Here is a 23,991-nt window from a genome sequence, read left to right as displayed (position 1 = left end):
CAAGGGCGAGCTCCCCCCTCCGACCCCCCTTACGTTGGTATGTTGGTTCGCGAGAGAGAGAGAGCGCGAGCTGCTGACTGGTAGAATTACTGCCTAAATGTGAGTTGTTTACCTTAAGTTTAAAGTAAGTTAGCCTTTTGGTTCAGTGCGTGTGCTATAGCATATTGTCTACTAACACAGCAGAGCTGAAAGTGAAACTTAATAAATGATCCACCTAGCAATGTTTCTGCTGTATATATCAACATGTAAATAGCCTACCATTATCACTGTAGTAGGCTCAAGTGCACACTAGCAATGTATTATTTTTGTCTGGTAAAAAGCCTTAGCATTGCAGTGCAGTGCTTAAAAGCTATCAGTGCTCAATGAATTCATGATGTTGCCAAAGCCAATGAATAATCATGTTGATCTCAGTATCAATCAAAATTATGATTATGATTTTTTTTTTGAGCACAAGTAGGCCAAATGCATCAATACAGGTGGTGAATGAAAGAACCTCTCATCAATATAATCTGATCTGATTGTAGCTTAAAACCTTATTTATGCTTTTTTATTTTAAATAAATACCCCCTTTTTTTTGGTCATGTTCCTCGTGTACTGGCATGGATAGGGTCCCACTGACATTGAGAGTGTACAGGGCCCAGAATTTGCTGCTACGCCCCTGCAGATGAGGCCAGGATTTTTACCAGGAGAAGTGTTTTTTTATTAAACATAGCTAAAAGGTACATAACATAGAGCCAAACCAGAAGGAAGATCACGACCAGCCACAGGCTTCACAATCACAGTGACGTTCCCATGCACAAAAAAAAATCACACCCCATACAATAAAACGTAACCAACACACACCCACAACAACACAAAGTCCTTTTTAGCAGGGTGTGTACATGCCATGGTGTGTACGTTGCATGTTGCTGCAGCACCTTGTTGCACCTTGCCTTCTCGTTTAGGCCAAGTGTCTGGGTTCAGTTCTGATCCACATAAAAAGTCTTGTAATAACTTATTTGCTGACCCAGGCCCAGACTTTCCACCTTGGGAGGTAGGTCCATCAGTGCCATGGCCCCAAGCTCTGGAATTCGCTTTCTCAGACTCTCTGTATCTGCTCTTCTTTATCATCTTTCAAATGTAATTTGAAGGCTTTTCTTTTTCATGAACATGTCTTGTCCTTCTTTACTGCTTAGTCTAATCTTACTTTGTTGTGTTCTTTTTTATGTACTTTGTTATGTAAAGCAAGTCTCACATTGTGAAATCTACTATATTCATGCAACTTCTTATTATTGTTGGTGAGATGTATTTATATGTTATGAGATTTATTGTGCTGGAGCATGGGTTTACTTGGTGTAGGCTAGTGTTTACCATGAAGAAGAGAGCATATGGATAGGATTGACATGTCTTCTATTTCATTTGCTTTTCAAGTGGCTTTTCTGTCTTGTTCCTTTAACAAAGAGCATTGGGGATATGGTGGCACCGGATGTCACCAAATAAAATATGATAAAATTCAATATCTAAATTATGACCTGTAGTGCTGAAGATTATGAGGCCTGCAGTTACTGTAGCTCAGCCTCTTTAAGTATTTTAATGACATCATTCAATAGACCAGTGCAATACATCATTGCAGTTACTACTAAAGACATAACCACGCCTCCTGAGTCTGAGCTCAGACACACTGTGTATCATACAAAGCTGGCTATATAAAGGCAGTCACTCTGGCTTTCAGAGAGCTGTGGAACAAGCAAGCATGCCATGCAGCTCACTTCAAGACTGATGACATTTTTATCAATGCTTTGTATAACTGGACTCAGTCCAGCAGCATGTAAAGCTGACCCAGTCAGCTGCAGGCTGTGGGCTGAGCCTCAGATGCCTGGTCTTTCAATGAATGGAGACTATATAATCGGAGGCATTTTTTCTATTCATTTCTACACCAGCTCAGAACAGAACACCTACACCAGACAGCCACTGCAGCCACAGTGCTCTGGGAGGTCTGTCTGTGAGTGTAGTGAGCAGTTGGGGGGAGCATGCAAGATAATTTTTAGTAATCAATTATTCACTTTTTTTGCAGTCATCCACTGCTTATTAAGTTAGTGACTTTAAAAAAGCAGAAACTTTGGTTGTTTCTAAATATTTTTATAATTTATGTTTCTGAACAGTATGAATTTCAGGGGGCTGCACTTCGCTCGTGCCATGGAGTTCACCATCCACGAGATCAACAACAGAACAGATCTCCTGCCGGGAATCACGTTAGGATACCAGATACACGACTCGTGCGCTGCAGTGTCGATGGCTGTTAAAGTTGCATTTCAGTTTGCAAACGGCATGGAACCATTTTACAATGATACTGATTCCTGTTCAAAATCTGCAGCTGCTGCTGTTCCTGCTCTCGTGGGAGATTCTGTTTCCACTCCCTCAATGAGTATGGCCAGACAACTGGGTCTTTTCGGAATTCCACAGGTGATTATAAGCTGCACCAAATGATGCAATATTGAAAGAAACTGAATGACTATATGATGTTTCACATACAAGCGATAGAGTAAAACCAGAGTTCTCAAATAACGTTTCTCTCTTTTTGTTACACTGAATAACAGGTGAGTCCTTATGCAACCTGCGCATGTCTGAGCGATAAGCGTCAGTATCCTGCCTTCCTCAGGACCGTACCAAGTGACCACCACCAAGCAGCCGCACTGGCAAAAATGGTTAAGTATTTTGGCTGGACATGGATTGGGGCAGTGCGCAGCGACTCAGACTATGGAAATAATGGAATGGCGTCGTTTCTAAAGGCTGCGCAGGAGGAGGGAATCTGTGTGGAGTACTCCGAGTCCTACTACAGAACAGAACCGCGCAGTAAACTGGAGAGAGTGGCGAACGTCATCCGGAGATCAACAGCCCGGGTAATAGTAGCGTTTCTTGCTTCAGGCGACATGAAGTTTCTATTAGAGGAACTGGCGAGACAGCCGCCGCCTCCCCTTCAGTGGATCGGCACGGAAGCGTGGATTATAGAACCAGAGTTTCTGCGCTTTAACATGTGCGCTGGGGCGATAGGATTTGGGATCCCCCGCTCGGTGATTCCAGGTCTTCGTGAGTTTCTTCTGGATCTCTCTCCAGCACAAGCACTGAAATCTCCTCTGCTGACGGAGTTTTGGGAGAGCTCGTTCAGCTGTAGTCTAAAAGGCTCCTCAGGGGGCGCGCGGAAATGTGACGGGAGCGAGGACATCCACGCGCTGCAGAACCCCTATACAGACACGTCACAGCTACGCGCGACTAACCTGGTGTATAAAGCTACGTATGCCATAGCGCATGCCATCCACGGTGTTATCTGTAATGACACGCAGTGCGACAAGAGCGCTAAATTCACACCATGGCAGGTATAAAAACATGACCCTTGTAAACAGCCACTAGCTTGTCTCATAATTGGCATTAATGTGACTTTATTGTTTAAGCTGTCTACATTGCATTAATCTATCTGCATGAAGTTGGCTACATGGGCTTTTCATCTATTGTGGTGGATCATAGTTGTTTAATTAGTAACACCAATGTCAGTGTTTTTGCGACACATGAAGCTTTGAGTGTTTGATCCAAATTTATTCTCCCCACAGTTTTCAGTAACCACAACGTTAATGATTGATCTTCAAGATTTCTCTACACGTTAAGTTTTTTCCGTTAACGACTTGTTGTTTTTGTTTCACAATTGTAATAATAATAATAATAATAATAATAATAATAATAATAATAATAATAATAATAATGGAACAAGTGGTGGATCGGGAATAAGATTTATTCATCTTAATTTAAATGCTGATGTCTTTAAATTAACATTTATTTTGCATATTTATAATAATTTTAACACAACATTGATTTAAATGGGATATGTGTAATGCATTTATTGCCTCTCATCATATTTTAGTATCCGTGAAGTCACTGATCAGTTATACAATTTTTCATGAATAAACTTGCAAAGAAATTCGCTTAAACAAACATTAAAAAAACAAAAATCGAAATGAGTCGTTACTAGTTCATTGAGGAATAGACTAATTAAATGATAGACGTCATTTATTCTGGGATTTATATTTACTTTGAGCCTTTTTTTCTCGATTTAAAACAGCAGAGACACCAATCGCCACCACAGTGGGGGAATAGCTCACATAGTGATTCGCAGTGTGTCACCATGTCGAAATTCATCAGTGATACATGAATAGTTTTATAACACATTAATTAATCACAGTCGAATTATGTGTCATTGCAGATACTCGACCAGCTCAAGAGAGTGAACTTCACTACAAAGAATGGTTTTCAGGTCTGGTTTGATTCCAGTGGTGATCCTGCGGCCGTCTATGAGCTCATAAACTGGCAGGTTATGCAAGATGGCACAATAGATTTCATCACTGTGGGTCACTATGACTCCTCCAGACCAAGAGGCCAGGAGTTCAGTATGAGCAGAGCTATCAGCTGGGTGGGGGGACAGACTGAGGTACAGTGCATGTATTCTTTCACTGTTAGAGTGAACACATATAATTAACTGGCTTTAAAAATTTCCAAAGGCAGTGTTCATCAAAGTTGTCAAAAATAGTCAAAAACAAGCTTACAATACTGTGGTTACAAATATTTTAAATTAATAATACTAAAAATATTGACAAAATTCACAGAAAGTTAATCAAATCAAACCAGTAATCTCAAGCAAACATATTAACTAAAAGTATCTATTTTGTGTTGTTGATTGCCTGACATGTGTATAACTAACTAGCAATGAAAACACACTGACACACATACACAATAAACCAATTAAACTTGATTTAGTTTCAAAGGGGGTTTCATTGCCTTTGTGTACTTACTGTCTGTCTAAACAGATGCCACATTCAATTGTTTAACTTTACAGTAGTAATATAGGCTGGAATTTTTTACTCAGTCCAGTGAAAGATTTTCAAAATTGGGTTTAAAAATATTGACCCCAAAAAAATAAATAAATAAATGTTGCAGCATTGTGACCGTCTAACATAAACTTTTGACAAACTATGAAAGATTTGTGTTTGTGTAATATCTTTTCAGGTGCCAAGATCTGTGTGCAGTGAGAGCTGTCCTCCAGGAACCAGGAAGGCTGTGCAGAAAGGAAAGCCAGTCTGCTGCTATGACTGTATACCATGTGCAGAAGGAGAGATCAGCAACAAGACAGGTTCTATATCTCAATATAGTGGGCAGTTTTACTGGGGAGAGTCATAATTGAGTTTTTCATTCCCTTATTTTACTTTCTAGAAGAAATTTCTGAACATGCTTCTTAAATCTCTCAGACTCTTTGAACTGTTTGCGCTGTGCTCCTGAGTTCTGGCCCAACACCCAGCGAGACAGATGCCTCCCCAAGCCTGTGGAGTTCCTGTCCTGGGATGACACGCTGAGCATCATCCTGACAGCGTTCTCCATCTCCGGGGCCTTCATAGCTGTATGTGTGGCTGCTGTTTTCTACAAACACAGAACATCTCCAATAGTTCGAGCAAACAACTCAGAGCTGAGCTTCCTGCTGCTCTTCTCACTGACTCTGTGTTTTCTCTGTTCACTTACTTTCATTGGTCAGCCCTCTGAGTGGTCCTGTATGCTGCGCCACACAGCATTTGGGATCACCTTCGTCCTCTGCATCTCCTGTGTTCTGGGGAAAACACTAGTGGTGTTAATGGCCTTCAGAGCTACACTTCCAGGTAGTAATGCCATGAAATGGTTTGGGCCTCCACAGCAGAGACTCAGTGTTCTCACCTTCACTCTCATACAGGTCCTTATTTGTGTTCTTTGGTTGACAATATCTCCTCCTCTCCCCTTCAAAAATCTAAAGCACTACAAAGAAAGGATAATACTGGAATGTGGATTAGGTTCACCTATTGGTTTCTGGGCTGTGCTGGGTTATATAGGATTTCTGGCTCTTTTGTGTTTTATTTTGGCTTTTCTAGCACGGAAGCTGCCTGATAACTTTAATGAAGCCAAGTTCATCACATTCAGCATGCTCATATTCTGTGCAGTGTGGGTTACCTTTATCCCAGCTTACGTCAGCTCTCCTGGAAAGTTCACGGTAGCTGTAGAGATATTTGCTATTCTGGCTTCAAGCTTTGGACTGATTATTTGTATTTTTATTCCTAAATGTTTCATAATTGTTTTTAGGCCAGAACGGAATACTAAAAAACATCTCATGAATAAAGTGCCCTCTAAGGCTCTTTGAGTCTCTCAAGTCAGTAGCAAAATAATATTTGTGAATATGTATAGTTTCAGCAAACTTCATTTACAAAACTTTTATAAATTTTAAATGTACACCAATGTAGAATCTCTTAAACTTAAATGTTTAAATTTCATAGAATCTTCTAAAATATCAGCCTTATGTTGTCTTTCAATGTTGCAGTTGAGGAAAACGATGTTCCCTTTATGACCATTGTCAGCATGCAGCTATGGTGACAGTGTTAAGTCCATTGTTTATTCAAGCTAGAAAAGTCAATGCAGCTTGTGTTGTATATTACTGAGTGGCTCTGTAAAAACTCTTGTTTATTTCACTACCAGGGATTGATGGCAATTTTTGGCTGGATTAAACCCTTAACATACTGTTCCACCCTGCTATGTTGCTGTTCACTGATCTATTAGAAACAAAAGGAATATCCTGTTTACTGTGGACCATCTTTCATGATCATGTAAACACAGCACTACTTCTTCCCTTTTGGCATTCTACACCTGTATCATGATGTCATCACTTTTTATATATAAGTAATCCTACAACATATTTTTTCAAACTGAAGTTTATCCACTTTATTTGTCATGAGACCATCATCATGGCTGAAAGATCTGGATATGAATCTGTGAAAGTATCATTTGTCATCATTTATAAGTCAAAAAAAGTGTACCATTTTTTTTTCAGTTAGTCCTTTGTCTCAATAAGTAAAAATGAAATTACAGTAAGAACCGCCTGCAATTTTATAAACATAAATAACACACAGTTTCAGTAGACATCAGAACGTGGCTCCACGATGACTCCTTGAAAAACTCAGGTAGGTCAGCTGAGGGTTATCTGTGGGCTGTGTGGACTAGAGCCTGCCAACAGATAACCCTGCATTGAGCCAGTGTAAGTCAGCTCTCAGAGGGCCCACGTCACTGAACCCACAGCAGGCCCTAAAGGGTTTCTGTTTGGGCAATGCACTAAAGGGCTAGCCCGTAGATAGCCCGACACAGGCCCACCATGGGCCTCTCTACACTGGGCCCTCATCATTTAGACCACTAACAGCTCTTTGAGTGATTTGAGTGAACAGTACTCTGTTGGGCTAGCTCACAGATAATTTAACACAGGCTTTGTTTATTTGGTCAAGGTGAAAATGCCCAGTTGTGGTGTCACATGCCTGTTTACAACCCTGTGATTTGGCCCTATAATGGAAGAAGCTGTTCTCCATTTTTTTGTTGGGCTCATTATTATATGTAGAGCTCTGCTCCGATTGGCTTTACAGTGTGCTATATGCCACAATGGCTAACACAGAAGTAACATTCCAAAATGACCAAAGGCAGGAAAATACAGTGAACTTTAGTGCAATAAGCTAGGTTGTCTGACTATTTTATTTATCTATGCTAATTACTTGCTAGCTTGCTAGTACTGGATAAAAGCACACACCACGGCTACTTACAGTTTGCTGCAGAGGTTGTGATAATAATAAAGTTGGAATTGCTCCTCTGTTCAGTCTTTTCAGTGTAAACCACTGAGTGAAGCTGCTCGATATTGTCCGTGGTTTGAAAAACTGTCCAGACTGAAATTTGCAAAACAAACAAACAAAAAAACTTCAATTCAAAGTTGTCCCGGATCTTGTTAAACATGTGGGAGCTGAAGTTGGCTTTCTATTCACCAACAATTAAGTTCTGTAAAGATTGATATACTGACTTTTCTGCTATTTGTTTGTAATGAAGTCGACCTGGAACACAGATCTTTTTGTATGTATGGCTGTCTTTTCACAGTAACCACAACACAATATACACCACAAGTTCCAAAAATATGTTTAAATGTAGTAAGCATATAGACTTGTGTTCATATATAGTTCATATATTTGTACATATATTGTTCATATTTTCATAAATGGTGCAGCAGGTTAGGTAAGTGGAGACATTGTAATTTAAAAAAAAGTTAAAAGCATAGACTTTACCACCTTTCAAGCTATATTTTATAAATGAACACAGCCTTTATTACTTTACATGTGGTATTTCAGGGGTAAATGAAAGCTGTTACTACCCTAATTGGAGCCACTCAGGGTCTATTTTTAATTTGATATATGTATATATATATATATATATATATATATATATATATATGTAGCATGTCCAATTGAACTAAATGCATGTCTTCGGACTGTGGGAGGAAACTGGAGAACCCGGTAGAAACCCACGCAGACACGGGGAGAACATACGAACTCCACACAGAGAGGACCCCAGTCAACCGCCTGGCGAATCGAACCCAGTCCCTTCTCGCTGTGAGGGGACAGCACTACCCACTGTGCCGCCATATGTATATGTATGTATGTATATATGGATGAGAATATATATATATATATATATATATATATATATATATATATATATATATATATATATATATATATATATACATATACAAAATATGTACTAGTATTTCCAATGTACAGATAAGTTATGAAATTAGGATTTGGCATCCCCCGCTCAGTGATTCCAGTTCTTCATGAGTTTCTTCTGGATCTCTCTCCAGCACAAGTACTGAAATCTCCTCTCCTAACGGCGTTAGGTTACACTATGTTATGAAATTTCCTGAATTAAATAAAAGTATGATATGTACTGTTGTACACATTTCCCTATGTGCAGTTAATGATTCTGAGGTAGATAAATAAATGGAATGCAGGGTACACAGATGATAAAATATCGACATAAAATTCTTCCAGATTATTGTCAGGGTTTCTGATGAAATATGTCCTTGAATCATAATTTAATAAAAGTTTTGTAACAATCACTTACTTAGAAATTATTCAAATAAAGTTATAGTCATATAGCTGAGGCAGACAGATCTATGCAACAGAAGAACAGGCCTAACGTTTGCATGCATGGGGCAGAGTGAACCTCTGCTCCAGGCACAGGCAGTGCATGACTTAAAAGGGACTTTTTGATGGTAGAAAACACCTGGCCTGAGGGGCCTGAGAAACACTGCCTGCTCAGCGAAAATACGCTAGCCATTAATGAGAAGACTAGAAAAGAACAGGCAGAAACTAGTCCATAAGTCAAAATTAATGAGGAAAGCATCCAATACAACGTCAGAGTGACCCAATACGGAAGGATCAGAGAATTGTAAAAAAAAAAAGGGAAATAAGGGTTTCCAAAAGATTCAGGAAAACAAGACATAATGGTAATGAAAAGGTGATTCAAGGTCATTTAAAATAGGAAGGGTGATAAATTCATCCCAGGGAGGGATGATAAACTCACCCCAGAGAGGGTATAAAGAAAGATGCTTTGTAACAACTTTTGCATTGTGGCTGTCCGGGAGCAATCTTGTCACTTGAAGCTCAATAAATGAAGAAGGCCCTTTTCCTTCCTTCGGACAAAGATCTCATTGACTGAAGATTGTTTTTTCCTTTACCTTTGCAAGAATGCTTTTTAATCCTTTTTGATTTTATTACCCTTTTTGCATAAGAGAGCAGAACATTTTTAGAACTAAAACTTTAACTTAGAATTAATTACTAGCAACGCTTCTCAGGGGACTAAGTCTGGAGCACTCTAAGTCCCGACATTATACACGATATGAATAGAAGACATGCAACATGTCAATCTATATGTGTAAGCTGGATTGAAGGTGCATTAAGATCAGAGTAAGTCTGTTGGCGTGGATGATGTGTAGATCAGATCTACTGGCTGTTCAGCAGCCTGATGGCCCGGGAGAAAAAACTGTCTCAGAACTGGCTGGTTCTGAACTTTATGCTTCTGTACCCCCTCCTGCTTGGCAGCTGTGATAACAGACATTGGCTTAGGTGGGTGAAGTCATTTAGAATCCTCCTGGTCTTCCACAGGCAGTGGCTGGTGTATGAATCCAGGAGATTTGAGAGCTGGACCCCGATATTCGGTCCATGTAAGTTACTGTGAAATGAGGATCTTGAAGCTGCTGACCCTCTCGCTCAGTGGCTCTGTTGATGGTTGTTCTCCTAGCACCAATCTGTCAAAAAGATGACCTTCTCTCTGTGGGCCTCTTCGTTGTCATTGCAGATCAGGCCCACAATCGTGACGTCATCTGCAATTTTGACTCCAGAAGTCCAGAAAGGCCATGAGCTGTTTTATTTTCTTATCTTTGTTATCTTGAGATTAAAAGTAAATTATCTTGTGATCTCAAAATCTTGAAATTTGCCATTTTCTTTTTCTGTTGTAGTGTTGATGTTGCATGTTAATTTTGGGGCATCAATTTTGGAATTCCAGATTTTGGAATTGAAGTTTTACTGCCTTCTTTTTGCAAAAGTGAGATTTGCATTGGAAGGAGGAGACAATAATGTTTGAGATTCATATCAGTTCCTTGTACCAAACACTGGAAATTGGACGTCCTTCTGCAACATGGAGTTGGGTACCTCACATGCAAATTAAACCCTGGTTATCCATATCTGTAGACACTTCAGTGTTTTAATCCTGATATGGTTTAAAAGTAACTGTTGAATTTTTATGCTGGTAATTCGGATGAGGTCAGAGTAAAGACTTTTAATATATCAAATTTATTTTTAGTTCTCTCCTGCGATTGAGCAGCTCACTGGCTCAGCATGGTTCAGCTTGTTTGACTATCAGAGTGGGTACTGGCAGGTGGCACTCACACAGGACACCTGAGAAAAGATGGCATTCACACTGGGAACTGGATCATGGCAATTTATAACATAGGCCTTCGGTAATGCACTGGCTAAATTTGAGTGGCTGATGAAGCAAGCGCTTGCTGATGTCCCCAAGAACATCATGTACCTTTATGATGCATTGGACCATGTACCAAATTTTTAGAGCAGGCTTGAAAACTTGGAGTAGGTGTTCCAAATTACAAAGTTCACATCTCCGGCAACAGCGTGAGAAATACAGCCTCCTTCAGCAACGTGTGTGCTTCCTAGATCACATGGTATGCAGTGTAGAAGTAGAAACAGACTCTGGAAAGGTGGATACGGTGTGGCAGTGGCCTATGTCACAGAGTGTCAGAGAGCTGTGAAGCTTCCTCAGTCTGTCTTTGTATTATCAGTGCTTCATGCATGGGTTCGCTAACATGGCCACAGACAACTGCACTGGCTTACTGATGAGAGCACAGCACTCTTAACGATGAACCAGAGCAGGTGTTGGACCTGAAACTGGACATGGGACAAGTCTTTGCCTTACACCCAGCTGTGCAAGACACTAGTACTGTCATTATTTGGGCAGTTGTGGACTGGAGGTAAGGGAACTGGCCCTGTGACCGGAAGGTTGCCGGTTTGATCCCCAGTGCCGACAGTCCATGACTGAGGTGTCCTTGAGCAAGACACCTAACCCCCAACTGCTCCTCGGGTGCCATGGGTAGGGCTGCCCACTGCTCTAGGTAAGTGTGCACACTTCCCCCTAGTGTGTATGTGTGTGTATTCATTAGTGTGTATGTGGTGTTTCACTTCATGGATGGGTTAAAGGCAGAGGTGGAGTTTCCCTGTTTGTGGGATTAAAAAGTATCACTTAACTTATTACCCAGGGTGAGTAACCTGCTGAATTATGCTGATGCCCTATCGTGCTGCCCGTCTGATCTATCACTGGTCCTGCTGTCATGCCACTCTACTACACAGGAGGCAAGCACCTCCACCCAGTGCCTCTTTTGAGCCGTGAGTTCAGGATACTGACAGAGTTAGTCTTTTTATTTTTTTTTCACCTGCCACAGTCAGAGGAGGGTTGTGCTGTGCTCCATCACCCGCTCCATGCCATGCATTGGTTCACCAGAGAATATATATATATATATATATATATATATATATATATATATATATATAGCTCCATCCATCCATCCATCCATCCATCCATCCATTATCTTCCGCTTCTCCGGGGTTCGGGTCGCGGGGGCAGCATCCTAAGCAATGAGGCCCAGACCTCCCATCCAGGAAGCATCCTAACCAGATACCCGAACCACCTCACCTGGCTCCTCTTGATGTGAAGAAGCAGCGGTCATTACCCAAAGCTCATGACCATAGGTGAGGTTGGGAACATAGATCGACCGGTAAATTGAGAGCCTTGCCTTATGGCTCAGCTCTTTCTTTACCACAACAGACCGGTAAAGAGCCCGCATCACTGCTGAACCAGCACCAATCCGCCTGTCAATCTCCTGCTCCCTTGTACCATCACTCATGAACAAGACCCCGAGATACTTGAACTCATCCACATGAAGCCTATCCCCGAACCAGAGAGCTCTCCACCCTTTTCCACCTGAGAACCATGGTCTCGGATTTAGAGGTACTGATTCTCATCCCGGCCGCTTCAAACTCGGCTGCAAACCGATCCAGCGAAAGCTGATGTTTGCGGCCTGATGTCCCCAATAGGACCACATCATCTGCAAACAGCAGTGATGTGACCCTGAGGTCACCAAACCGGACACCCTCCATCCCCTGACTGCGCATAGGAGTTCTATCCATAAAAATTATGAATATTGACAAAGGGCAGCCCTGACGGAGTCCAACTCTCACTGGGAACGAGTCTGACTTACTGGCGGCTATGCAAACCAAACTCCAGCCTTGTTTGTACAGGGCCTGAATGGCTCGTAGCAAAGAGCCATGTACCCCGTACTCCCGAAGCACCTCCCACAGAATACCCCGGGGAACACAGTCGAATGCCTTCTCCAGATCCACAAAGCATATATACAGTGCTAGTGGCACACTGCTTTCCCCTTCTGAGTCGCCTGACAGTTTGCCAGAATCTTTTCGGTGCCGACTTAAAGTCACTTTCCAAGGCCTCACCAAACTCCTCCCATACACAGGTTTTTGCCTTGGCGACGACTGAAGCCGCAGATCGCTTGGCCTGTCAATACCTGCCAGCTGCCTATGGTGTCCCACAGGCCAACCATGCTCGGTAGGACTCCTTCTTCAGCTTGATGGCATCTCTCACCTGGGGTGTCTACCACCGGGTTCGAGGATTTCCCGCCCCAACAGGCACCAACTACCTTACGGCCACAGCTACAGTCAGCCGCTTCAACAATGGAGGAGCGGAACATGGCCCATTCTGAGTCAATGTCCCCCACCTCCCCCGATATCTGGTCAAAGTTCTGACGGAGGTGTGAGTTGAAGATCAATCTGATAGGTTCTTCTGCCAGACATTCCCAGCAAACCCTCACTATATGTTTGGGCTTGCCTGGTCTGACAGGTATCTTCCCCCACCACCTGATCCAACTCACCACCAGGTGGTGATCAGTTGACAGCTCAGCTCCTCTCTTTACCCGAGTGTCCAAAACACATGGCCGCAAGTCCGATGACACGACCACAAAGTCAATCATTGAACTGTGGCCTAGGGTGTCCTGGTGCCATGTGCACTTATGGACATCCTTGTGTTCAAACATGGTGTTCGTGATGGACAAACTGTGGTTTGCACAGAATTCCAAAAACTGAACACCACTCGGGTTCAGATCAGAGAGGCCATTCCTCCCAATCACACCCCTCCAGGCCTCACTGTCATTGCCCACACGAGCGTTAAAGTCCCCCAGTAGGACAATAGAGTCTCCAGGAGGAGCACTTTCAAGCACCCTTCCCAAGGACTCTAAGAAGGCTGGGTACTCTGAACTGCTGTTCGGTGCATAAGCACAGACAGCAGTCAGGACCCATTCCCCAACCCGAAGGCGTAAGGGAAGCTACCCTCTCGTCCACCAGAGAAAACCCCAACATACAGGCACTGAGTCAAGGGGCTATGAGAAAGCCCACACCTGCCCGCCACCTCTCCCATGGGCAACTCTAGAAAAGAATAAAGTCCAGCCCCTCTCAAGGAGATTGGACACAGAGCCCAAGCTTTGTGTTGAGGTGAGCCTGACTATATCTAGGCAGTATCTCTCAACCTCACGCACCAACTCAGGCTCCTTCCCCACCAGTGAGGTAACGTTCCAAGTTCCAAAAGCCAGTTTCAGCAACCGTTGATCAGAATGCCAAGGCCCACGCCTTCGGACACTAACCAATCCACAAAGCACCGAAAACCTACTACTCCCATCGACCCACCACCAATAGGAGGGGGGACTCATGTAACTCCTTCGAGCTAGGCCCGGCCGGGCACCATAATCTCCACTCCACCAAACGTTACACTTGGCACAATGTAATCTCACAAGTACCATTCTCCTGGTAACCGCCAAACCCAGACTCTTCCATTGGATTGCCAGAGGGAAAAGCATGATTCATCACTCCAGAGAACATGTCTCCACTGTATATATATATATATATATATATATATACACACACACACACACACACACACACATTATAATGTGAGACTTTTGATTGAGATTCAGTGCATTCTAGCTAGCTAGCTAATGTAGCTAACATTTGCTAAGCTAATAGGTTGTAACATTTGAGCCTCAGATATGATGTGTAAATAATATACTAGCAGAACATACTGTGATCAGTCTCGGCTCTCACACTTTCTTCTTCAATGGTAATGGCAGATTCTGATTTCATTTTGTTTGGATGTATTATTTTCAATGATATAGGTAGCTAAGCTAGGGATTTCTTGTACTAAAGTACATTATTTATTTAGGGTTTTTTATTTCTTATTAGTTAAATTTGTAATACTGTTACTGATCATCATTAACTCCTAGTTCATTAATGAAGAGTTACCATGTGTTTCACTTTATAATACTGTTACTGATCATCATTAACTCCTAGTACATTAATGAAGAGTTACCATGTGTTTCACTTTATAATACTGTTACTGATCATCATTAACTCCTAGTTCATTAATGAAGAGTTACCATGTGTTTCACTTTATAATATTGTTCCTGATCATGAGCTTCACTTTAGAAAACTGTTCCAGGTCATGATTAACTACTAATTCATTAATGAAGAGTTACCATTGTTTCATGTTATATTGTTCCTGATCATCATTAGCCCTTAATGAAGAACAGTAACACCTAATTCATTATTTAATGGACAGTAATTGCATAATAACTTGGTAATATGTAGAACTAAGTGAATTTTAAAGCAGGGCACATGCACAATCAGATTTCAGTGAGCCCTCTCTTCAACTGACCTTGCCCTCAAGCTGACATAAAAGGAGAGCTACTGTTCAGAAGAAACATTGGCACACGTGTTCCTGCAGAAAAGAACAGTGTTTTCTTTTCTAAAGATGAGAGGTACACAGACTGGTCTATGGAACACTGTAATATTTTAGCAGTAGTCTCATTTGTAGGCTGATGTGCAAACTGTTTCACACTGACAAATATGAAGATTAGCCTTTTAAGGTTTCTGATCAAAGCAAATACATGAGGGACACCTGTCAGTACAGTGTGGTGTAATGTCCCAAGCCTTCTTTAAGGAAAGAATAATTATAATATTCTGTGAAAAGAAGTGGCAGGTATAATCCATTATATTGTAGAGACTGCACACTGTTTAGTGTATTTCACTACTGTTAGAAGTGTTGAAATACACTACATAAGTTAATAGTTCAGCAGGGACCTTGTTAGACTCAGCTGTTGAGCAAGTAATATTGAATTGATCAGTAATTTAACAGCACTTATTCTAAAATAAATTGTTACTAAGTAATTCTCTGTGAAACTCAGTAGCTATTGTTTAGTTAATAGTGAACTACCCTAAGCATCAGTTCACTATTACCGACTGAATAGTTAACTAGTAGTCCTTGACAGTTAACAGTAGTTAGTTAAGTGTTAATGCAGCACTATTCATTCGCTACTTAGTTCCTGATTAGTTACCTATTAACTGCAAAACAGTATTGTAAAATGTTACTGTGTCAGAATCTTGCCTGGCTGGGCATGGATTGGGGTAGAGCGCAGCGACACAGACTATGGAAATTATGGAATGGCATCATTTCCTAAGGGTGCGCAAGCGGAGGACATCTGCGTGGAGTACTCTGAATCTTACTACAGAGCACAACGATGCAATAAATGGGAGAGAGTGACAAATGTTATCCGCAGACTAACTGCCCGGTTAATAGTAGTGTTTCTTCAATCAGGCGACATGAAGTTTCTGTTGGAGGAACTGGTAATATAACCACCATGTCACCTTCAGTAGATTGGCAGTGAGATCTGGATCACAGATCCAGATGTTCTGTGCTTTTATATGTGCGCTGGGGCAATATGTTTTGGGGTCCCATGCTCAGTAATTTCAGGTCTTCTTGAGTTTCTTCTGGACCTCTTTCCAGTACAAGCACTAAAATCATCCCTACAAATGGAATTTTGGGAGAGCTCATTCAACTCTAGCCAAAAAGGCTCCTCAGGGGGTGTGTGGAAATGTGACCGCAGTGGGGATCTCACCGTGCTGCACAACCCATTTACAGAAATGTCGCAGCTGCACATCACTTACTTGATGAACAAATCTACGTATGCCATTGCACGTGCCATCCACGGTGTTATCTGTAAAAACACACAGTGTGACAGGAGAGCTCAATTCACAGCATGGCAAGCATAAGAATGCTATCATTAAAACAGCACTTTTGTTTACCTCGTAATATGATTGGGAATAATTTCATTTTAACTCTTGAATATATTTATGCATTCAAATGATGTCAGCTGTAATGGCCATCATCCCCACTGGCTTCTGCTGGCAAAGATAGAAGCAATGGAACTGCAAATAAAAGAGATGACACAGCAGGGATCATCATATTTGTGTTGTCTACCAGTAGCCATCTCTAAGTGGTTCAGTTTGTTTGACCTTCAAAGTGGGTATTGGCAGGTTGCACTTACTATATATACAAAAGAAAAGACAGTGCTCATGCAATGCACTGTACTATGGTAGTTTATATTAATGCGCCAGCTGCATTCAAGAAGCTGATGGAGTGAGCGCTGACTGACTTCCCCAAAGACTGGTGTAATGACTATGTTCACAAAGTATTGGTCAATATACATAATTTTGATAACATGCATGTGAACTTGAAATTGGTGTACCAAGCCATCAAATGCATATATTGTGTGTTCATTGGCCTATGTACCCAGCTGTGTGGGACACTGGTTCTGGCATTCCCCAGCATGGGTGGTGAATTTATTGTGTCCACAATAAGGGCATTCACATCTTTCTTTTGCATGTTCAGGGCAGGAACAAGAAAGTTATAACTTATTACAGCTTGTTAAATGCAAAATCTGAATTCCAGATAACTGAGATAACATGTCGCTGTTCAATGCAAACAGCTCTGAGTGTATAGGTACTGTAAATACTTGCAAGTATTTTAGCTCAGCCTCAATGACACCATTCAATACAGCAGATGCACACAAATACAAACACTATGACAATCATTGTAATTAATATTCAAGACAAGGCCACGCCTCCTGAGACCTAACTCACACCTACAGGGCATAATAAGAAGGTAAGATATTTTCAATGCGGCAATTCTGGCTTACAGTCAGCTGGGAACTACCGAGCATACCATGAAGCTCACTTTAAGTCTGATGACATTTATATCAATGCTCTGGATAATTAGGCTAGGCTTAGCAGCTTGTAAAGCTGACCAAGTCAGCTGCAGGCTGTGGGTTGAGCCTCAAATGCCTGGTCTTTCTATGAATGGAGACTATACCATTGGAGGGATTTTTGCTATTCATTTCACCATGAGATCAGAGCAGAACACCTACACCAGAGAGCAACTCCAGCCTCAGTGCTCTGGAAGGTCAGTCTGTGAGTCTAAAGTGAACAGTTGCAGCAAGCAATGTAGAGAAATAATAATACTTTGATTAGTTTTTTTGCAGTCATGTGCGACTTTGTGCGAGTTTGTGACATCTAGTACTGCGTAAAATAAAGAACTTGCATTAATTTTGTGTTTTTTTTTCTGAACAGTATGAATTTCAGGGAGCTGCGCTTCGCTCGTGCCATGGAGTTCACCATCCACGAGATCAACAACAGAACAGATCTCCTGCCGGGAATCACGTTAGGATACCAGATACACGACTCGTGCGGTGCCGTACGGATGGCAATGAAAGCTGCATTTCAGTTTGCAAACGGCATGGATGCATTTTTCAATTATACTGATTCCTGTTCAAAATCAGCAGCTGCTGCTGTTCCTGCTCTCGTGGGAGAATCTGCTTCAACAACATCAATTAGTATGGCCAGGATGATGGGTCTTTTTGGAATTCCACAGGTAACTGTAGTAATGACTATAAACTTCATGTCGCATACATGAGCGCTGGTCTTCAATCAGACGTATGAAATAACGTTTCTTTTTCTTTGTCTTTATTCAATAACAGGTGAGTTACTACGCAACTTGCGCATGTCTAAGTGATAAGCGTCAGTATCCTGCCTTCTTCAGGACCATACCAAGTGACCACCATCAGGCGGCCGCACTGGCAAAATTAGTCAAGCATTTTGGCTGGACATGGATTGGGGCAGTGCGCAGCGATACGGACTATGGAAATTATGGAATGGCGTCGTTTCTAAAGGCTGCGCAGGAGGAGGGAATCTGTGTGGAGTACTCCGAGTCCTACTACAGAACACAACCGCGCAGTAAACTGGAGAGAGTGGCGAACGTCATCCGGAGATCAACAGCCCGGGTAATAGTAGCGTTTCTTAATACAGGAGAAATTAGGTTTCTGTTAGAAGAACTGGCGAGACAGCCGCCGCCTCCACTTCAGTGGATCGGCAGCGAAACATGGATTATAGATCCAGAGTTTCTGCGCTTTAACATGTGCGCTGGCGCGATAGGATTTGGGGTTCCCCGCTCGGTGATTCCAGGTTTCCGTGAGTTTCTTCTGGATCTCTCTCCAGCACAAGCACTGAAATCTCCTCTGCTGACGGAGTTTTGGGAGAGCTCGTTCAGCTGTAGCCTGAAAGGCTCCTCAGAGGGCGCGCGGGAATGTGATGGCAGTGAGGATATCCGCGCGCTGCAGAACCCGTATACAGACACGTCGCAGCTGCGCGTGACAAACATGGTGTATAAAGCTACGTATGCCATAGCGCATGCCATCCACGGTGTTATCTGTAATGACACGCAGTGCGACAAGAGCGCTAAATTCACACCATGGCAGGTACAAAACTGATGCACTTGAAAGTAACTAACAAAATGATATCACTATATGCATATCAAGTAGGCTGTATTCGCTATTCTATGTAGTAGCAATCACGTCACAGTGTATTTTTCTTTCAATTTTCAAATCACTTACACAACCAAAGACAAATTGTTTCTCGACACATGAAGGTGTCAGTATTATAGCCAAATCTATCAGTAATGTAAAAACAGATTTCACTATTTTTTTCCTGCAAGATGTAATTAGACAAAGAGCTTCCTTTTTTTTCCCTTACAGATATGTTGTTTCAATTTCATTGCTGACCAAAATGCTGAGACAAGATTTATTATCTAAAAAATGCATCCATTATATTGTATATTACATGAAATTGTGGCCTTTCATGAAAATAATATTTCAGCAAATTGAAGCTAGCGCTTTGACATACTTATGCGGAAATACATGCATATCATTTTTCTATGGTCCATTCAAATTTTCATGGTTTTATAGTTTTGTGAAACAATTTGACACCATAATGGTGAAATAGAAAATATCACAAGTCACCATATAAATATCAATCAGTAATACATTAATATTTATAGTAATACATTTAAACATTACATCATGGTTCAAAATACTTTTCCCTTCACAGTTTTTCCTATTACCTGTACTACTGCAGATACTCGACCAGCTCAAGAGAGTGAACTTCACTACAAAGAATGGTTTTCAGGTCTGGTTTGATTCTGGCGGAGATCCTGTGGCCGTCTACGAGCTTGTAAACTGGCAGTTTAAGAAAGATGGTAGTTTGGGTTTTGTGACTGTGGGTCACTACGACTTATCCAGACCAAGAGGCCAGGAGTTCAGTATGAGCAGAGCTATCAGCTGGATGGGAGGACAAACTGAGGTAAAGTGTCTTTGGCTTTCACTGTAAACCTGTACAGGGAAAACTTGAAATAATTACTGCAATCAAAAGCATTGTTATGTAAATGACTGAAAATGTACAGAATTATTTTCACATAATACAACTCCAAATATGGAGTCAAATGTTTTCTGTGTAAATATATGACAAGATGCTAAATATTAAATCATAGTTCTAGGTCTGTGTTAAGTTCCACAAAATAATAATAATAAAAAAAACAAACAAACAAAAAAATACCTGTTGAATATATCGAACTTTAGCATGACTTTGGAATATATTGCTGTTTTGTTTTTTTGTTTGTTTGTTTTTCACTCAACTCAATGAATGGTATATTTTTTGTGTATGTCTAATGTCTTTCAGGTGCCCATATCTGTGTGCAGTGAGAGCTGTCCTGCCGGAACCAGGAAGGCTATACAGAAAGGAAAGCCAGTCTGCTGCTATGACTGTATACCATGTGCAGAAGGAGAGATCAGTAACAAGACAGGTTGGGTATTACAATACAGTGGGCAAATTTGTTGGGGTCAGTAATACTAAAGTTATTCTCCTTCCTTTATGGTTCTTTCGAATATAATATTTCAAATACTCTCTTCTAATCTCTTAGATTCTTTAAACTGCCTGCGCTGCCCTCCTGAACTCTGGCCCAACACCCAACAAGACAGATGCCTTCCCAAGCCTGTGGAGTTCTTGTCCTGGAATGACACTCTGAGCATCGTCCTGATAGTGTTCTCCATCTCTGGGGCCTTCATAGCTGTATGTGTGGCTGCTGTTTTCTATAAACACAGAACTTCTCCCATCGTCCGAGCAAACAACTCAGAGCTGAGCTTCCTGCTGCTCTTCTCACTGACTCTGTGTTTCCTCTGCTCACTTACTTTTATTGGTCGGCCGTCTGACTGGTCCTGTATGCTGCGCCACACAGTGTTTGGGATCACCTTTGTCCTCTGCATCTCCTGTGTTCTGGGGAAAACTATAGTGGTGTTAATGGCCTTCAGAGCTACACTTCCAGGTAGTAATGCCATGAAATGGTTTGGGCCTCCACAGCAGAGACTCAGTGTTCTCACTTTCACTCTCATACAGGTCCTAATTTGTGTTCTTTGGTTGACAATATCTCCTCCCCTCCCATTGAAAAATCTAAAGCAGTACAAGGAAAGAATAATACTAGAATGTGGATTAGGTTCAGCTGTCGGTTTCTGGGCTGTGTTGGGTTATATAGGATTTCTGGCTCTTTTGTGTTTTATTTTGGCTTTTCTAGCAAGAAAGCTGCCTGATAACTTTAATGAAGCCAAGTTCATCACATTCAGCATGCTCATATTCTGTGCAGTCTGGATTACGTTTATCCCGGCTTATGTCAGCTCTCCTGGAAAGTTCACTGTAGCTGTAGAGATATTTGCTATTCTGGCCTCAAGCTTTGGTTTGGTTTCTTGTATTTTTGTTCCCAAGTGTTTCATAATCATGTTTAAACCAGAACAGAATACCAAGAAACACCTCATGGGCAAAGTCCCATCCAAATCTCTTTAAGACTCTCACACAAATTGTCTATGTAGAACTATGGTTTAGCAGTATAAGCATAGAACATAAAATGTTCTGATTCATTTATGGGTTTATTTGTACATTGCACCTTTACTAATATGTCTTTTTAATTAAACTCTTTATGTTGTAAAGTTTGTCACACAAAAGGCCTTGTTATCCCAATTTACAACAGTTTTTCTCATTCTACATAAATTTAAACTGCTTCTTAGCCTTTGAATTTTGTTAAAATTTCATGATGAGCGAACCAGTAGAAATGATCAAGAATTACTTGGAAAACAAGCTTGCATAAACTCCATTACAATTTCCACATTTTTCCTTCGGCTGTAAATATATAAATTGTAGATTAAATGTAGGATTTTCATGATTAAGTGTACCACTTTTTTACCACTTAGATGATAAAAAATTATAGCAATGAAAAATCAGCCTGGCCTCAACACAAAATAGTACATATTTGACTAAAAGACCAATTCCATGATTCAAAAGACGTGAATGAGACCTAATTGGCCGTTCGTGGATATACACGTTATTTTCTTAGGCCTAGCCAACGTGAAAATTCACCCCTGCAGTGCTTTCCTGCCCTTTCAAAGCTGTGTTGAAGCAGCAAAATGGCATTACAAGACAGAGTGGGGGCAAAAGTCTTTTAAAAGAGGGGTGCTGAACTACTAGCCAGCTAGCTAATGCTAGGCAATAATAGCAATGCTATTAATAACCTTCAGTTAGGTAGCTAGTTGTTTAATTAGATATACACAAAAAGTGGAAATACTTTTCTTATATACATTTTATGCAAATGTTTGACTAAGGATAAACTTGAGCTGTGATGGAATGCCAGTAGTATGATTCTAAATACAGAAAGACTTGCAAGTCACTGACGGTCTGAAGCTTTGGTCAGTGACACACTTTCCTGGGTCTGGTTCCAATCTTACTCTACTGACAATTGTGCTCCAGAAATCTTATGCACTGCTGAACAAGGGTGCAATACCTGCCTCAAGTTTGTGACTGCACCGTGAAAGTTGTGTGTGTGAACTGGTATGTCATCAAGGTAGATATTACACTGGTCTTTGAGGATGCCAGTGTAACCCCCATTTCATGAGAGCTAAAGACTTAATTCCTAATGTAATCCCTGGTTTAAAACTCCTCAGCAGTTAAGGGGTTAAGCGCCATTTGAGCGGAGTTGGTGTGCTGAGCTGCAGCCAATCGTATAGGAGAATTTGACTTGCCCCGCCTTGGCTGCTGTTGATTGGGCAGCGCTGAAGCAGCGGGGCGCGCAGTTCCTTTCTCTCTCTGTTCCCCCATCAGCGTGCCACGGAGGGAGGAGCTGTAGCTTACAGCTAGCTCGCAGTTAGCTTGCAGTGAGCTCACAAACACAGTTCTTCTTGGTGAAAAAAGTGCTTAGGTTGAGGCCAAAGCCACCTTTGACTGTTGAAGTGAAGCAAGACACTAAATGGCACAAAAACCTGACCTATGAAGACGATTTTTGGCGAGTTGAATCAAGCTAGCTAACTATGCTACCAGACGGCATGGTAAAAGTTCATGTGTAAATAGCTACATTACTTGCCTTTTTATCTGGTTTTTATCAAGTAAAGGTAAAATCTAATAAAATTGTTGCTTTTAATCGACTTTAGTTAAAAATTCAGTTAATGAACGTCGAGTAAAGCATTATTTTTCCTACTCATAGCTGCTGCTGGTTCTAGAGCTATTGAGGGAAAAGGACCAAAAGCTACATGTTCAGCACAGAGGTATAGTCCACTCAGTTCTTACAATGAGTTGTGGTACATGTGTAAAGAAAGAAGACTATATTTGTTGGTTTTTGAAGGTTTATTGAATTTTAATAGGTGTTATGAGATGTTTTGCAGCTTAATACCTGTGAAAGGAAAAAAAAAATGTTATTTTGTAATATGGGGAAATATATACAAGAAGTTGAAGTACTTACCTGTTATTGTTTTGAAGACCTGTAAAAGAAAGATTATTTCTGTTAATGAGAAACCTGTGTTATTCAATGCAATTATAGAGTGATGTAAATAATGCAATGCAAATCCCACTTCTGACATCAATGAATTTAAAAATTATTTTAAAAAATGCCATCTTTCATTTTTCTATAAGGAAAATGCTCTTTTATTGAACAGAGCACAAAAAGCCATTGCCTCACAGCAGAAGTACAAGGAAGGTCAGCAAATACCATACAAAACCCATTGACTGTGAACACAATTAGATATTATTGTGTAATTACTTCAGCCCAAGGTGGTTTCCACCCCAACTGGAGCTAATTGTGTGCCCAAGAGAGTTCTGCTTCCTAGTCATTGGCATGGCAGAACACCTTTCTGCTCAAATTCAAGTTAAATAAACTTCAAATCTTATGAACATTCACAGAACATTTCCATTTAACTCACATTGCTCACAGTGGACTGAGTCACACTTCATTTCCTAAATAGGCTTTAACTCTAAA

At 41.1% G+C, this 23,991-nt stretch overlaps 2 protein-coding genes and 1 pseudogene across 2 annotated transcripts; 2 read left to right on the top strand and 1 right to left on the bottom strand.

Moving 5' to 3' along the window:
- The window catches only part of LOC108434107, a 212,065-nt pseudogene that overhangs the window by 32,822 nt on the left and 155,252 nt on the right, over positions 1–23,991 (bottom strand).
- On the top strand, positions 1,738–6,184 carry LOC108434109 (extracellular calcium-sensing receptor-like). The gene is made up of 6 exons (XM_017709019.2): positions 1,738–1,973; positions 2,142–2,442; positions 2,577–3,353; positions 4,232–4,456; positions 5,032–5,155; positions 5,271–6,184. The coding sequence occupies exons 1-6, from the start codon at positions 1,738–1,740 to the stop codon at positions 6,182–6,184; spliced, it is 2,577 nt and encodes an 858-aa protein (XP_017564508.2).
- LOC119263711 (extracellular calcium-sensing receptor-like) lies at positions 17,540–21,536 on the top strand. The gene is made up of 6 exons (XM_037540179.1): positions 17,540–17,775; positions 17,943–18,243; positions 18,350–19,126; positions 19,782–20,006; positions 20,382–20,505; positions 20,623–21,536. The coding sequence occupies exons 1-6, from the start codon at positions 17,540–17,542 to the stop codon at positions 21,534–21,536; spliced, it is 2,577 nt and encodes an 858-aa protein (XP_037396076.1).

Source organism: Pygocentrus nattereri, chromosome 7, assembly GCF_015220715.1.
Source record: "Pygocentrus nattereri isolate fPygNat1 chromosome 7, fPygNat1.pri, whole genome shotgun sequence".
In the NCBI taxonomy this organism is placed as follows: domain Eukaryota; kingdom Metazoa; phylum Chordata; class Actinopteri; order Characiformes; family Serrasalmidae; genus Pygocentrus; species Pygocentrus nattereri.
This window is presented reverse-complemented; position numbering and strand designations above follow the sequence as displayed.